The sequence below is a fragment of the Phoca vitulina genome, unplaced genomic scaffold, assembly GCF_004348235.1.
Source record: "Phoca vitulina isolate PV1807 unplaced genomic scaffold, GSC_HSeal_1.0 scaffold92, whole genome shotgun sequence".
Classification (NCBI taxonomy): domain Eukaryota; kingdom Metazoa; phylum Chordata; class Mammalia; order Carnivora; family Phocidae; genus Phoca; species Phoca vitulina.
This window is the reverse complement of record NW_022589795.1, coordinates 2,053,943-2,068,130: the sequence shown is the minus strand read 5'-3', so window position 1 is coordinate 2,068,130 and position 14,188 is coordinate 2,053,943. Positions and strand designations below refer to the sequence as shown.

At 58.0% G+C, this 14,188-nt stretch overlaps 2 protein-coding genes across 7 annotated transcripts in view; one reads left to right on the top strand and one right to left on the bottom strand.

Annotated features, from left to right (window-relative positions):
- Positions 1-8,365, top strand: part of HDAC5 (histone deacetylase 5) — a 38,181-nt gene extending 29,816 nt beyond the window's left edge. For all 5 annotated transcript variants that reach the window (XM_032396470.1, XM_032396469.1, XM_032396471.1 and 2 more), the window contains 14 exons: positions 453-618; positions 1,268-1,401; positions 1,763-1,883; positions 2,306-2,355; positions 2,519-2,626; positions 3,052-3,107; positions 3,265-3,352; positions 4,516-4,635; positions 4,891-4,988; positions 5,161-5,279; positions 5,786-5,919; positions 6,199-6,283; positions 6,415-6,580; positions 6,668-8,365. In XM_032396470.1, coding sequence (XP_032252361.1) covers positions 453-618; positions 1,268-1,401; positions 1,763-1,883; positions 2,306-2,355; positions 2,519-2,626; positions 3,052-3,107; positions 3,265-3,352; positions 4,516-4,635; positions 4,891-4,988; positions 5,161-5,279; positions 5,786-5,919; positions 6,199-6,283; positions 6,415-6,580; positions 6,668-6,707 — 1,485 coding nt within the window. In that variant the 3' untranslated portion in view covers positions 6,708-8,365. The remainder of the gene's footprint in view (positions 1-452; positions 619-1,267; positions 1,402-1,762; positions 1,884-2,305; positions 2,356-2,518; positions 2,627-3,051; positions 3,108-3,264; positions 3,353-4,515; positions 4,636-4,890; positions 4,989-5,160; positions 5,280-5,785; positions 5,920-6,198; positions 6,284-6,414; positions 6,581-6,667) is intronic.
- A 375-nt stretch (positions 8,366-8,740) lies between these two features.
- On the bottom strand, positions 8,741-13,179 carry G6PC3 (glucose-6-phosphatase catalytic subunit 3). 2 transcript variants are annotated; one of them, XM_032396505.1, is made up of 6 exons: positions 12,737-13,176; positions 10,744-10,850; positions 10,276-10,366; positions 9,972-10,090; positions 9,651-9,792; positions 8,741-9,416 (listed from the first exon to the last, which is right to left on the bottom strand). In XM_032396505.1, the coding sequence occupies exons 1-6, from the start codon at positions 12,952-12,954 to the stop codon at positions 9,053-9,055; spliced, it is 1,041 nt and encodes a 346-aa protein (XP_032252396.1). In that variant the 5' UTR covers positions 12,955-13,176; the 3' UTR covers positions 8,741-9,052. The 2 variants fall into 2 exon arrangements, with proteins under 2 accessions (XP_032252396.1, XP_032252397.1); XM_032396506.1 differs by lacking the exon at positions 9,972-10,090 and having other exon boundaries at positions 9,387-9,416; positions 12,737-13,179.
- Positions 13,180-14,188: the final 1,009 nt, after the last annotated feature.

Sequence of the window (14,188 nt, the reverse complement as noted above, 5' to 3'; positions counted from 1 at the left end):
GCCACAGCCGGGCTGCGCGTGCACGCATAAGCCCGAGGCCTGTGTGTGCCTGCGTTTCCGCCTGCGTAGGGCCGGTCGTGCGTCGGTCTGTGCGTGCATGCGCGCGTGTGTACACACACGCCCCCGCTGTTACTACAGTCGGCCCTGCCCCTAGCAGCACTCCATTCATTGCGGACACCGCCGAGCCCTCCCGGCCTGACTCATCCTGCCCCCTCCCACGCCCCCATCCCTCCCAGCCTCTTACCTCAGTGCTACTCTGGCTGACTCATCACTCCCCGCCCCCCAATCTCCTGGGAGGTGGAGATGGGAAGGCTGGAGTGCCTCCTGTCCCTGGTGGGAGGAGATGGGGAAAGGAGGAAGTTTGGAAGAGGAGGGCTGGAATAGGGGCCCCCTTGGAGGCCCCAGGACACTTGTCCTCACTTTCATCTCCCGCCCGCTCCCCTCCTGCGCAGGTGTTCTCCGATGCCCAGCAGCTGCAGCCACTTCAGGTGTACCAGGCACCCCTCAGCCTGGCCACTGTGCCCCACCAGGCCCTGGGCCGCACCCAGTCCTCACCCGCTGCCCCTGGGGGCATGAAAAGCCCCCCAGACCAGCCCGCCAAGCACCTCTTCACCACAGGTGAGCCCCACCACTGCCAGTGGTCCTTCCACCACATGCCAGGAGCCTAAGCATGGTATCTAGCCTCGTGCGACCCGCCGAGGGACCATGTGATTTTTGCGCCATCATCACATAAGCCCTGGGGCCCTGGGTGAAAAGAACCCACTGTCTCAGTTGGGCCCTGCCCTTCCAGCTTCCTGTCCTCCTCTCTCGTGAGGTCAAAAGTGAGGCCTCATTCCATTCCCGAAAGCCTTTCCACATGAAGCTGCCCTATGCTGGCCTCTGAGGGGGCACAGACGCCTGGGGATGGTCCTACCTCACCAGTGGGACGTAGGGGGTTGGAGCAGCACATAGGGGCTGTGACAGAAGGGGGAAAAGGAGGATGTGCCCCGAAGGGGGGTACAGTGTTGAGAGCATGGTGGGCAGGAATCAAAACCAGTGGGGGTGTCAGGGGCAGCCTGGTTGAGGCTTGAGGAGCAGGGAGGCTTTTGACCGGCAGTAACGGAAGAAGGGGGCCGACCGCAGGCGGAGAGAAGAGGGGCAGGTGTGTGGGAAGGTGGCTGAGGGGGCCGTGAGGAGGTACCTGGGCCAGGGCTGGCTGGGGAGAGCCCAGGAGCTCTGCTGAGGATGGCAGCGGCTGGCGAGGCTGACAGGTGTGTCTCCGGTCCAGGTGTGGTGTACGACACGTTCATGCTGAAGCACCAGTGCATGTGTGGGAACACACACGTGCACCCTGAGCACGCCGGCCGGATCCAGAGCATCTGGTCCCGGCTGCAGGAGACGGGCCTGCTTAGCAAGTGTGAGGTAAGGGAGCCCATAGTTCCGTCCCCCAACTCAAACCCAGCAAAAACCTTTGTGTCTCTCCTTCCACGAAGCCTCTTTCTGCGTCTTCTTCATCCTTCTTTCAACCCCTGACCACAGGGTCAGTCCCCTCAGCCACCTCTCTGTTCCTTCCCTTGCAGCCCGTTTTGCTGAATGGGGGTGGTCCTGGACCGGGGTGCCTGGGGGCCAAGACATACTTTCACAAAAACCTTTGGATTCTCCTAAGGCCAGAAAGTGGCTCCATGCGTCCCAGGCTGTGGGGGCAGAGAGAGGGTGTGGGCCTCAGGGAGAGCTGGGCCTTCGGTGCATCCCCTCACCGGCCTCCTCTGCTCTCCCCACACAGCGGATCCGGGGTCGCAAAGCCACGCTGGATGAGATCCAGACGGTGCACTCCGAATACCACACCCTGCTCTATGGGACCAGCCCCCTCAACCGACAGAAGCTGGACAGCAAGAAGCTGCTCGGTGAGCCGGCAGGCGTGGGCCAGGCCATGTCAGCTGCCCTGCTAGGATAGGGAACTCTCAGGGTAGGCAGGTGGGCCCCCATGGGCACAGGTCATCCCCTTGCCGCACTGCCCGTCTCCAGGGGGCGCCGTTCACACAGACTACCACAAGGGTGGGGTGCATTGCAGGTGAGTGGAAGGTGGCAGGTCAGGCTCCCTAACTGATCGTCCCCCTTTCTTCCTGCCATCTGCCCCAGAAGTAAGGTGTCCCCGTCCCAGAATAGGGCAGAGACCTTTTCCAACTGGTGTGGGCTGCAGAGGCCTATCCTGTGCTTGGGTCTGGCTGCCTTTTTCTGTGAGGAGCTCGCCACGCTCTGCAGGCCCCAACCTGTAGCCCTGCAGTTGAGGCAGCTTCCCGAGTAGCTCTGTCCCTCTTCCTTGCAGGCCCCATCAGCCAGAAGATGTACGCCGTGCTGCCTTGTGGGGGCATTGGGGTGAGTAGGGCACCTGCCACTAGGGATGGGTGGGTGGCTCTCCCAGCTCTTGCCCCTCCTTTCCCTCCCGCCATGGCTGCTGGCCCACTGTCCAGGTGCCCACCCCCATTCTTGCCCTCCCCCTGCAGGGGGCACGCTGAAGCCTGCTCTCCTGCCCCCGCAGGTGGACAGTGACACTGTGTGGAACGAGATGCACTCCTCCAGTGCCGTGCGCATGGCAGTGGGCTGCCTGGTGGAGCTGGCTTTCAAGGTGGCCTCAGGAGAGCTCAAGGTGAGGCTGTGCCCGAGGCCTCGGCGCCACTTGGCTTGGTCCTGCATCCTCAGGGGTGGAGGACACGGGCAGCCGTGGCTTTCCCTTGAGCAAGGCACTGTCCCTTGCAACCTTAACTCTCGGGTGCCAGAGTGGGGAGGAGGGGCTAGCTCCTGGGCCAGCTGGGGAGGTGAGGGGTCAAGAGGGACGGGGAAAGAGGCGCTAGCATCTGATGCTGTCACGGGTATCTCAAGGTCAGAGTGGTGCCTGCTGGCCCACGTGGCCTGTGGCCCTGTTCCTAGTGTGTGGGATACATATTCTGATCTGTGCTCTCTTCCCTGCCTGGTTTGTGTTTCTCTCCTTCTGTGTTCACCCCCTTTGTGGCCACCTTGCCTGCCTGCCTATGTGTCTGTCGTCTCTGATCCTCTCTGGTTGCACCTCTTCAGAATGGATTTGCCATTATCCGGCCCCCAGGACACCATGCGGAGGAGTCGACAGCCATGTGAGTGCCACCCCAGCCTTGCACCAGACCCACTGCCCTCCTCCCTTCCCTTCTGCCTCTCCGCGGAGCTGATATGTCCCTTTTGCTCCTGGAGCAGACATCTGCTAAAGCTGACCTCCCCAACCCTTTTCTCCCCTCTCCCCCCCCCACCCACCAGGGGATTCTGCTTCTTCAACTCTGTAGCCATCACAACCAAACTCCTGCAGCAGAAGCTGAACGTGGGCAAGGTTCTCATCGTGGACTGGGTAGGCAGTGGGCTGGTGCCAGGGTCAGCCTTCAGGAAGGCCCCACCCCAACGCTGCGCACTCTTCCTAAGGTGCCCGCACCACTGCTGGGCCTGATGACTTACCCCATCTCTTCCTGCTGGAGCATTAGCCCAGCCCTCCCATTCCCACGGGGCTCCCTCCTCACGAAGAGAGACTCGAAAGTGGTTTTGGCCCTGCTCCATCTTGGCCCCCACCTTGTAGCCTCAAGCAACCGAGATTTTCTACCTTAAATAGTACAGACTGTTACCAGCATTGCTAGAGGCACTCTCTTTTTTTTTTAAGATTTATTTATTTTAGAGAGTGAGAGCACTTGTGTGCGTGTGCGCACGGTGGGAAGGAAGGGCAGAGGGAGAGGGAGAGAGAAGCCCAAGCAGACTCTGTGCTGAGCACGGAGCTCGATGTGGGGCTCTCTCTCAGGACCCCGAGATCATGACCTGAGCCGAAACCAAGAGTTTGGACGCTTAACCAACTGCGCCACCCAGGTGCCCCTAGGGCCACTCTTGATGGGGGACTGACTATGCCTGGACACAGAGTACTGCTTGCGGCCACCTCGAGTAGTACAAGTTAGGATGTGCCTTTCTATAAATGGAGACACTGAGCTGTTGGGTGAAATAGCCAACCAAAGTCACGTAGTTTGGGGTATGGCACTGGGATTCAGATCAGGCCTTTTGGCCCTGACGCTTGTGCTCTTGTTGCTGGGCACTGTTTAAAGGCACCCACCACTCCCCGTGACTGGGAAGTACCCAGGAGCAGCCCTCGGCAAAGATGAAACCTCTTTGAAGCCCAACTCTGGCTTAGAAATTCATGTAAATGTTGGGTTCTTCAGAATGTGTCCGCTTTCAGCGCCTCACTAGCTTTAACGTTTCCCTCCACACTGTTGAGTAGAATGGGCTCTGCGGGGAGATGCACCATGTTGTCCCCGTGGCTTTGTATCTCCTCTGTGCAGTGCCACCTGATGGCCCACAGAGCCTGGGTAGAGAAGCGTGGGATGAGACTGTTGTGAACGGAACATGATGCCCTGTAGTTAGGGATGGGCTGCACCCCCAGAGTTCACCATAGGTGGAGGTGGGGGGCAAGTGGAATTTTGACCTTTGGGCCAGAGCCTGGGATTTTTTTCTGATGCTTCCACCCCTCCCCACTAGGACATTCACCACGGCAATGGCACTCAGCAAGCGTTTTACAACGACCCCTCTGTGCTCTACATCTCCCTGCATCGCTATGACAATGGGAACTTCTTTCCAGGCTCGGGGGCTCCTGAAGAGGTACAGGTCCTAGGCTCAAACGTGGGGCCCCTTGGGGAGGTAGCAGAACGGGACCTGGCAGGGAGCCCTGGAGGCCTGTGGTGGGGCTGGTTCCCTGGGGAGTCTGGGCTCCTAGTGGGAGGACCACATAGGCCAACTGCCCCTCCATGCAGAGCAGCGGTGAGTGGAGTAAGGGCTGGAATCAGGGCTGAGGGCGGGGGCAATGTCTGGGATCCCCAGGCAATGAGAATAACCCCTCCCCCACCGCGCTGCCAGGTTGGCGGAGGGCCGGGCGTGGGGTACAATGTGAACGTGGCATGGACGGGAGGTGTGGACCCCCCCATCGGAGACGTGGAGTACCTAACGGCCTTCAGGTGGGGACTGAGAAGGGCCAAGGGGGGGTGGGAGCCCCCCAGGCCCTGCCATGGGAGGGGCAGAAGGCACTCAGTTTGGTACAGGTGGAGGGGGTTGTCTCTGGGGGGAACAGAGTGAGGTGAGCCCTGGCCTAGCCACCCGCCCGGGTCAGCTTGGGCCCTCCTTTTGCAGGACAGTGGTGATGCCCATTGCTCATGAGTTCTCACCTGACGTGGTCCTGGTCTCTGCCGGGTTCGATGCTGTTGAGGGACACCTGTCTCCACTGGGTGGCTACTCTGTCACCGCCAGATGTGAGCTGCTGGGGGATTGAGGAAGGCTGCGGAGCAGTGAGGATGGGGTTGAGTGGGGACACGGAGCAGGAATAGACTGGTATTGCAGAGGCTGGGAGGACGGGAGCTGGGGGGGCAGGTCCAAAACTTGGAATCATCTTGGCAGGAGCCTCCCACTCTCCCTCTGCCAACCTTGGACTTGGGGGGCAAGCAGGTGGGTGTGGGGTAGCAGAGACTCTCCTCCCAGAGTCCTAGGGATGGAGTTTGTCGATCCCTTGTGTTTCAGTGGTGCTCCTTATGACATGTAATTGGAATTTTTTTTAGCCCATCTACTGTTTTATCTTTAATGGAGCATCTAGTCCGTTGATACTGAATTTTATTATGGATGTGTCTTTAGGCTTAAATCCCACCATTTTATTTTGTGCTCTTTGTTCCACCTCTTGTGTTTTATTTTCTCTCCTTCCTTACCTTCTCTTGGTTGTTTTTTTTTCTTTATTTCTTCTTCCTCCCTTCACCCATCCCTAAAGGCTTTGGCCACTTGACCAGGCAGCTGATGACGCTGGCAGGGGGCCGGGTGGTGCTGGCCCTGGAGGGAGGCCATGACTTGACCGCCATCTGTGATGCCTCTGAGGCCTGTGTCTCAGCTCTGCTCAGCGTGGAGGTGAGGGGTGCAGGGAGGCACTGGGGGGGGGGGGGCTCAGGAAGGGGCTAGTAAGGGATGGCCCCTTTCTTGATCAAGCAGCACTGATCAAAAAGGTGGGAAGGTTTTCCTGGGTCCTAAAGACAGCTGCTGGACAGGGAGGGCTTTCTGACCCAGGGTTCCTCCAGAAAGCTAGGTTCGCCCCCGTCATGGGAGGTGTCGGGCTGAACGTGGGGTGGCTAGAGGGCAGGCACCACCACCCACTCCCCACCGTAAGCCTTCTCTTCTTTCCCCTGCCAGCTGCAGCCCTTGGACGAGGCAGTCTTGCAACAAAAGCCCAACATCAACGCAGTGGCCACGCTAGAGAAAGTCATCGAGATCCAGAGTGCGTGGGCACAGGCAGAGAGGCTCAGACCTCCGCTTGCCAAGGGGCAGAGGGTTATGGGCCCACCAGGGCTGGGGATGTAGTATGGGGCTTTCTGTCCTCCCTGACCCCTGCCTGCCCCTCATCCACAGGCAAACACTGGAGCTGCGTCCAGAGGTTCGCCGCTGGTCTAGGCCGTTCCCTGCGGGAGGCCCAGGCAGGTGAGACGGAGGAGGCAGAGACTGTGAGCGCCATGGCCTTGCTGTCGGTGGGGGCTGAGCAGGCCCAGGCTGCTGCAGCCCGGGAGCACAGCCCCAGGTAAGCTGCCTTCCTGACCTCTGCCCGTGCCCAAGCCGGCCCCCCCGCCCCAACGCCCCCCCCCCCCCCCCGTGCTTGTCCCCACAGGCCGGCAGAGGAACCCATGGAACAGGAGCCTGCCCTGTGACGCCCTGGCCCCCATCCCTCTGGGCTTCATCATTGTGATTTTGTTTATTTTTTCTATTAAAAACAAAAAGTCACACATTCAACAACGTGTGCTGTGTGGGTCTCTCAGCCTTGCCCTCCTTGCTCCACTAAGCTGCCTCAGGCCTCGCCCCCAACTTCCCTCAGTGTGGCCCACGTCTCCACTCTAGAAGTTTGCTCCCCCTGTAAGGTGTGGGGGGCGCCCTTTCCAGCTCCTCCTCCATGTTGTGTCCCATGCCCACTTTCTTGCATTCTGTCCTTTTCCCCCTGGGAGCCTGGGCCAGCTTAAGGTGGGCATGGGGGCCCAGATAGTACCGTCTGGTTTTGGAGTCTCCCTGAGCGAGGAAGAACAGTAAGTTTGGTGCCTTGGCTTCAACTGACTTGGGGGGAAATGCCTTAATTTCAGCCTCCTCCCCTCTCCAGCCTCAGGGGAAGATCCAGAAGGTTGCTCTACAGTGTAAGATACAGAGTGGAGGGGAGGTGGTTTTCCGCCCTGCGATTCCCCACCCTTTTCACTCTTCGCCATCCTGGCCATCTCTGCACAGACCCCTTTTCCTCCTTTCTCCTGGCCTCAGCACTGAGGGGAAGGCTTGTGCCCTAGGAGGTGGGCCTGTGGTTTCTGGGCTGGGCAGTCTTCTTTCACACTCCTCTGGGCCTATTTCCCCTTCCCAGGGGCTGGAGAGGGTCAAAGTGTGTGGGGAGGGATGGGACTGGACTCCAGGGTTCTGAGGGACCAGGAAGAGCGGCAGAACCAGGCCTGCTCACTGCCTTACTCTGTTGGCTTCCCTGGCCCTATGCTGGCACAGCCTGGGGTGGGGGAGGTGGTCCCTGCAGGGGGACTCCAGGCTGGTGAGAACCCCCCTGCTGTTCAGGACCACATTTTCCCCAGCCATCCAGCGTGCCATGAGAAGGATCAGTGGCCCACCTCCCCCCTGGGGCCTTTTACTGTGAAGCCTGGGGATGGTGAGAGTAGGGGTTCTAGAAGGGGCAGGACTAGAACCCAGGAACCCAGGATTCTGCCCTCAGCTGTAGCTTCCCTTCCTCATGGGCTTCCTTTGCTGGTCACTAGCCCAAGAGAGCTAAGACCAGGAGGGGCTGGACACCACCCTGTCTCTTTCCCAGGAGCCCAGCCTAGCCCTGTTTCTGGGGTTGGGGGCTCATAAGGCTTCTAGGGAATGCTGTCTAGCCTGTAGGAAACCAAAGATGGGAAGCGGCTCCCGGGGGGCTGAGTCTTCCTCCCTTCTCCTCCCAACACCACATATACTTTCTTTCTACCCCATCCTGAGGGCCTCACCAATCTGTTTACATATTTATTATCCTAATGGGGGCCTGAATAGGGTTGAGAGAGCCAGGAGAGGGGCAGGAGTCCCACCACCATTGGTTCATTGTGTGCTGTGTCTTGTGTATTGTTAGTATGTTCTAGATCCTCCTAGGGGATGCGGATGGGGCTAGGCCCAGTGTAGCAAGCCTCCCCTTGCTGAGCCCCAGCTCCGGGCCCTTAACCCTCCCTCTTCCAATGGCTGGTCTGGTTCTCATGTAAACCCACTCCTTGCTTTGTCTCCCTGGATGTGGATTTCAGTTGAGTATTTTGTAATCTGTTACACGGTGTGTCCTTATGTAAATAAACTTGTTTCTGGCAGTGTCTTCTGGGGCTGATGTCTCTCTTCTCTGGGCTTCCAAAGGGAGTAGAGGTTCTCATTCCCCATCCTGGCCCAAAACACTGCTCTTCATTTCTCTAGTCCCTGGACTAGCCAATTTAGGAAACAAGGGGCTGGGGTGGGAGGGAGTGGAGTGGAGTCTCTGTCCTCGTAGGTTAGAGACAAGGTTTCACCGAACACAGCCACAGCATCTCATGGGACCTCTCTTGTGGCTTGGGTGGTGATGCTGGGGAGAGGGCCCAGGCGCAAGGTCTCTGTGGAAATGGGTGGCGGGGTGCAGAACAGGTGGCCTGGCAAGGGTCTCACTTGCACACACACAGGCAAGCTCAGTGGAAATGTGCGCATAGGCAAGAAAAGAATCCAGAAGTGTTCAAGGGCTTTATTGGGGCCACTCTGAGCCCCTCACAGTGTTACAGGAGCCCACTGGTCTTGATGTTGCCTTAGCTCCCTGGGGACTCGGGGGCGGGGGGCAGGACGACCAGCCTTTCTGGGAAGAGAGAAGGCCCTTCTCTGGGGCTAAGACCAGATGGTGGAGCAGTGGGAGACTGAGGATGAGCAGGGCCTGTTGGGAGCTGGACGGGATGGGGCTGCCTTCCGGAGTGTGGAGGTCATGGAGTGTTGGCTTTGGTGGGGGAAGGGGGGCGCAAGCGGCAACAGGAGGCACTTGAAGTCAGGAAGAGCGGACGGGTGGTGTTTCCTGGGCACTGAACGTGTACACCACCCAGGGCACAAGGGCCAGGACGAGGCATGGCCACAGGGTGTACTTGAGGAAATTGAAGATGTAGAAAAGGCTGATCTGAGGGGGATGGCCCAGCCAGTCCAGGGGGCCCAGCAGCCCCATGGCCAGCACAAGGCAGGCTATCTTCTGGCCATGTCCCAGGTATGCCCGCCGTACCTGGGCATAGCAGGGAGAGTGCAGGGCGATGCCCAGACCCAGGGCGGCCCCTGAGTCGCGGCTCAGGGAGGCAAAGGGCCGGCTATCCACGTGTACCCACTCAGGCCGCTCACACCACTTGGAGGCCAGGCTGATGGACCTATGGGGAGGAGGGGTCTTTGCCAGGAAAGACATTCCCCTCGAAGCAAGAGGGCCAATGGCTCTTAGCTCCTTTGGGGTCTACCCCCATGTTCTGCTGTGACCCCAGGAGAGTCTGCGTTTGTGAGCAGGTAACGTGTCCCTTTTTAGCTACAGCAAACCAGGGACCCATCAAGCTAGGTGCAGGCGAAGCAGAACAGGCCCCAGCCTGCCCAAGCTTCAAGGCAGGACTTACCAAGAAAGATCCAGGCCCAGTGTAAAGAGGGTCCAATAGATGAGGCTGGCACCCAGCAAGAGGACCAGTGAGGTCAATCCGTAGAAGCTTAGCTCCCGCTCCATGGGCACCCGGGGGGTCATCAGCCAGCCCAGGACAGCACCTAGGGAAGTGGGGTAACAGCAGCTTCAAGGAGTTTGGGGATATGAGCCCCGGAGCTGTAGGGCAGCTTGGCAGAACACACTGAGCTATTAGGGGGCCTTGGGGTCTGCTGTTCGATGGGAAGATCCTCCCACTGCCAGTGGCAACCCCTAGGCCCACCCTGTGGCCCCAGTTGCTCACCGGTTATTAGGCCAGCCAACACCTGGTGAGGGAAATGTGCTAAGAGGAAGATCCGGGACAGGCCGACCGCCAGTAGGAAGGTGCAGTAAGCCAGGCTAGGTATCACCCTCACCCAGTGGCTACGAAGAAAAGCAAATGGTTCAGGGGGTGTCCATACACAGCTCAGCACCCAAGCACTTCATGGTTTGACCAAATGCCCCAGAGCCCCCCAGAATTCCAGCTCCCAGGCTACCCTGCTGCTGGGTCTTTTGGATCCAGGGTACCATCCCCCCTGCCCTCATTGGTAGGCAATGCCGAGGCGTACCTGTGGGTCCGAGTGGCCAGCTGGGAAGAGATGGCCGTCATGATGGGCCAGAGCGCTGCTCCTGTGATCATGCAGTGTCCAGAAGGGCTGCCTGCCGGGGGGTCCAGAAGCTTGAGGTGAGAGGATGAGCGTGGAACTCAGGAGGCCCTGGCCCCGCCCCCGGGGCCCCACACTGGTGCATGGTTCTCTCTGCCCTGCAGCCTACTTCAGCCCTGCCCGAGGCCACTGCTCTCAGGCTCCTGCTTTGCCCTGTGTCTCTTGGATCTACTCTAAACAACGTGGGCAGCTGGCACTCTGGCCTGGGCACTCTACTCCCAGAATTCAACTCCGTCTTCCCCGGGCTCTCTTTGTTCTCTGGGTCAGTGACGGAGAGGCTGGGCCTCTGGTTAGGCCACCCGGCTGAAAAGTTCTCTGAAACACTCACCAAACCCTAACCACACCGGGACAGGGAGGTTTGGGGCTTCCCACCTGGACCAGTTTCACAAGAAGAGGGGAACTGGTGAACCTGGGCTGGGGCCTGGCTGTAGTACCCGGACTCATGGACCCACCAAAAGGGCCTGTCTCCAAACAGAAACCTAGAAGAGAACAGATGCAAGATGACATTACACACACATGCAGCCAGGGGAACAGGAGGGGAGCAGAAGGATGCCTCCGGAGGGCCTGCACGGTGGAGTCAGAAAGGGAGTCCAATTCTGTGCATTACCTTGATGCAATGATTTTTTTTACCTTGCAACAGAATGCATGCTATTTTTTAAGAAGTGATAAGGAGACAAGAGACCGTGTGTGTGTGTGTGTGTGTGCAAGTGCACACTCTGAAATGCTCATTAGTCCCGCTCTTACGCCTCCCACTGCAGGGCTAGCCCTACTCTTCTCATTCCTAGAGAGCCCAGGACTTGCCTCTTCCTTTCCCTCCCAGACCCCCATTCATGCTCCTGCTTCCCCTCTCTCCATTCCCCAAATTCCAGCCACAATTACCTACATGTGAACTCCTTAGGCGAGTCTCTGGTGTTTAAAACCATGAGTGGGAAATGGACAGAGGAAATTGAGAAAGAACAAGAAGGACCAAAAGTTCAAAGTCCCCTGGGCTAGCAGGTGCTTCGCTGGACCCCGGGAAACTGCACACTAAAGAGGCTAGGCTGCTGGGGCCAGAAAGAGAAAAGGTGGGAGAACAGAAAAGATGCTGCTGGGGAGGGACACAAAAGGGAGCCGCCTCTCCTCACCACCAGGTTCACACACCAGGTGCTCCAGACACTTAGGAAATGAATAGGGGCTTTGTCACGTGGGGGAGGGGCATTGAGAGGGTCTACCCAAGGGGGTGGCTGTCTTGGAGGAAGAAGTAGAGGGGGAGGCTCACACAGCTCACACAGACTCTGAGCAGAGAGAGAGCATAAAGCAAAGGGCAATTAGGCAAAAAGGAAATGATGAGACCGTTGCTTTTCCGTTTTCAGGAGGGATGAAACCCTTGCAGAGAAGAGAGGAGAGGAAGGTAACTCCTATTTTGTTTTTCCGCAAGTCATTCCAGCCCATTCAAGTGTCTGCTCTGAACTCCCTTCCCTCCCCCAGGCAGGGTATCAGGCAACGGAGGCTGAGGGGAGGGGAGGAGCAGCTCATGCCCAGGGAGAGGCATAGCTCCCTTCTTCACCCAAGAGAGAACAGGTGGCACCAAGAGATAAGCCCTGAGGGCCCCACCCACTTGCCTGGGATTCCCGGCTTCTAAGTCTGTGTCAAGAGCCTACCAGTGAATGGAGGAGAAAAGGAAGAAGAAAGTGTTCCCTGGAAGGCAGTGCTTTTCAAGCCTTACTAGGCACTCCAATCACCTGAGGTCTTTGTTGAAATGCAGATTCTGATTCAGTAGCTCTGGCCTGGGGCCTGAGATCTTGCATTTCTAGCAAGTTTTCAAGGGCTTCCTATGCTGCTGGTCACGGTCCGGGAAACGCACCTTAATTTTCGAGCCTTCTCTGTCCTTAGCAGCTAGTGTGAAGCCTGGCACAAAGCATGCTTCTTAACAACTATGTCAAATAAATGAATGACTAGATGAATGAAAGAGTGAGCTGAGAAGCAGGACTTTTTGCTACTTAAGCCGCCCTAGATGCTTCTTAAAATACAGATTCCCAACCCCTCCCCTGAAATTTCTAAGTCAGTACGTCTGAGGTGGGATGGGGTACCCGCATTTTAAAGGCGCCCCTTAGGTGAATGATCAGGCCTGTCTGAGAAATACTGGTCTAATGAGTAAGATGGGGACTCTGAGGCCTGAGACCAAGATGCACAATGATGCTCAAAGGAAAAAAGTCAGGGGCCATGGGGTAGGGGTGAGGAGGTCTTAAGGCTATGAGTTCAGTGGGGCGGGGTGGTGGGGGAGGTCCGAGCCCTTAAGGCACCTGCTGAGAGAGATCGGGGCTTGCCCAGGACTCAGGGCCCTTGGGGGTGGGGGACCAGGACGCCGAGGGCTTCGCTGTCTCACCACTTGAAGACGAGGTTGAGCCACTCGGTGATGAGGCTGATCCAGAGCACTGCGATGCCCACGCGGCGGGAGGCGTAGTAGGCCGCGGGGAAGTAGAACAGAAAGAGGCTCTTGGGATCGCCCAGAAAGGTGACCCAGAGCCACACACTCTCCAACCAAGGCAGTTGGTTTTGCAGCGCCTCGGCCATGGCGATGCCCGCGCCCAGCGTGGACTCCATGGCGACCCAGGGGCCGGCCGGGCGGGGATATGCTCTAAGACGGAAACCAAGGAGTCGCGGAGACAAGGAAGCGGCTCCCCACTGCGGTCCAAAGCCCACCTTTCTGAGCTCCAGGCCCCGCCCCCTGCCAGCGGCCGGCGCAGGCCCCGCCCCCGGCCCCGCCCCTCGGCTGTCCCAGACTCGCGCGAGCCCGGCCTCTAGCCGGTACCGTTTCCTCCAGCTCTCTTCCCGGGCCTTCCTTTCTACTGGGCAGCGCAGGGGACAAATCTTTGCGAAGGCGTTTCCGCAGAGCCCCACGTGGCCGCTGTTGCGGCACGTGGGCATTGGGCGCAGAGGCGGCTCCCGCTGCTGTTCCGGGTCAAAGGAAGGACTAACTTGAGGGTCGGCGACGGGACCGGGGTTCTTGCTTTGCTGCTGCGAAGATGGATGTGTAATCTCCAACGTCAGGATTCCTTCGAGACCGGACCTCTTTTCTCCTGTACCGCTACCCTCCAAAGATATTCTGAGATTTCTTGGAGAAAGGTTTACGTGCACTCCCTCATCGGAGGAGCCAGGCATCACCGGTCGGCGCTGAAGCGGGACCCTAAATTTGCATACACCGCTGATCAAACCTTGCCTTTCTCCCCAAGCTCAAGAATCTCCCGCCCGAATTCATCCGTTATTGATTTGGAAGCTGACAGATAAGCCTCTTAATTTTGAAGAGTCTTCCCTTAACACTTGCGAATTCTTACACGTAGCAGTCTAAGTCACACTTCCTCCCACTTCTAAGCTTGCTTTATCTCCCTCCTTCCATTTTCTTGCCTTCCCAAACCTCGCTGGGCAGGTAAACCGTGAGGTAGTAGCTGGGTTGGTATGGGAAGAGGAGGGGCACACACCCACGACAAAATTTGGAATAAGCCTCTCGAGGAACACACACACAAAATAGAAACCTCAGCTGTTCTAGGCGAGGTCCTGCCTAGAGGCAGAGTTGGGGTGGGAGGATGCTGTTGAGTGGCTCCCCCGTTCCTTCCTACCTCAAGCAACTTTGTTCTTGGAGAGTTTTCTGATGGGTGGATGAAAATGAGAATGTAAATATGGTTCTTCTTGGAAAGAGATTAATTTCACTAATTAAAAAGGTGTGGGGAACGGAAGCTGGATATAAATGTCATTTCACTCCCTTGCTAAATGTTTTCCAATTGCCCCAAGGAGAAAGCCTACATTTTCTAGGTCTTTCAAAGTTTGCTCAGGCTCTAGC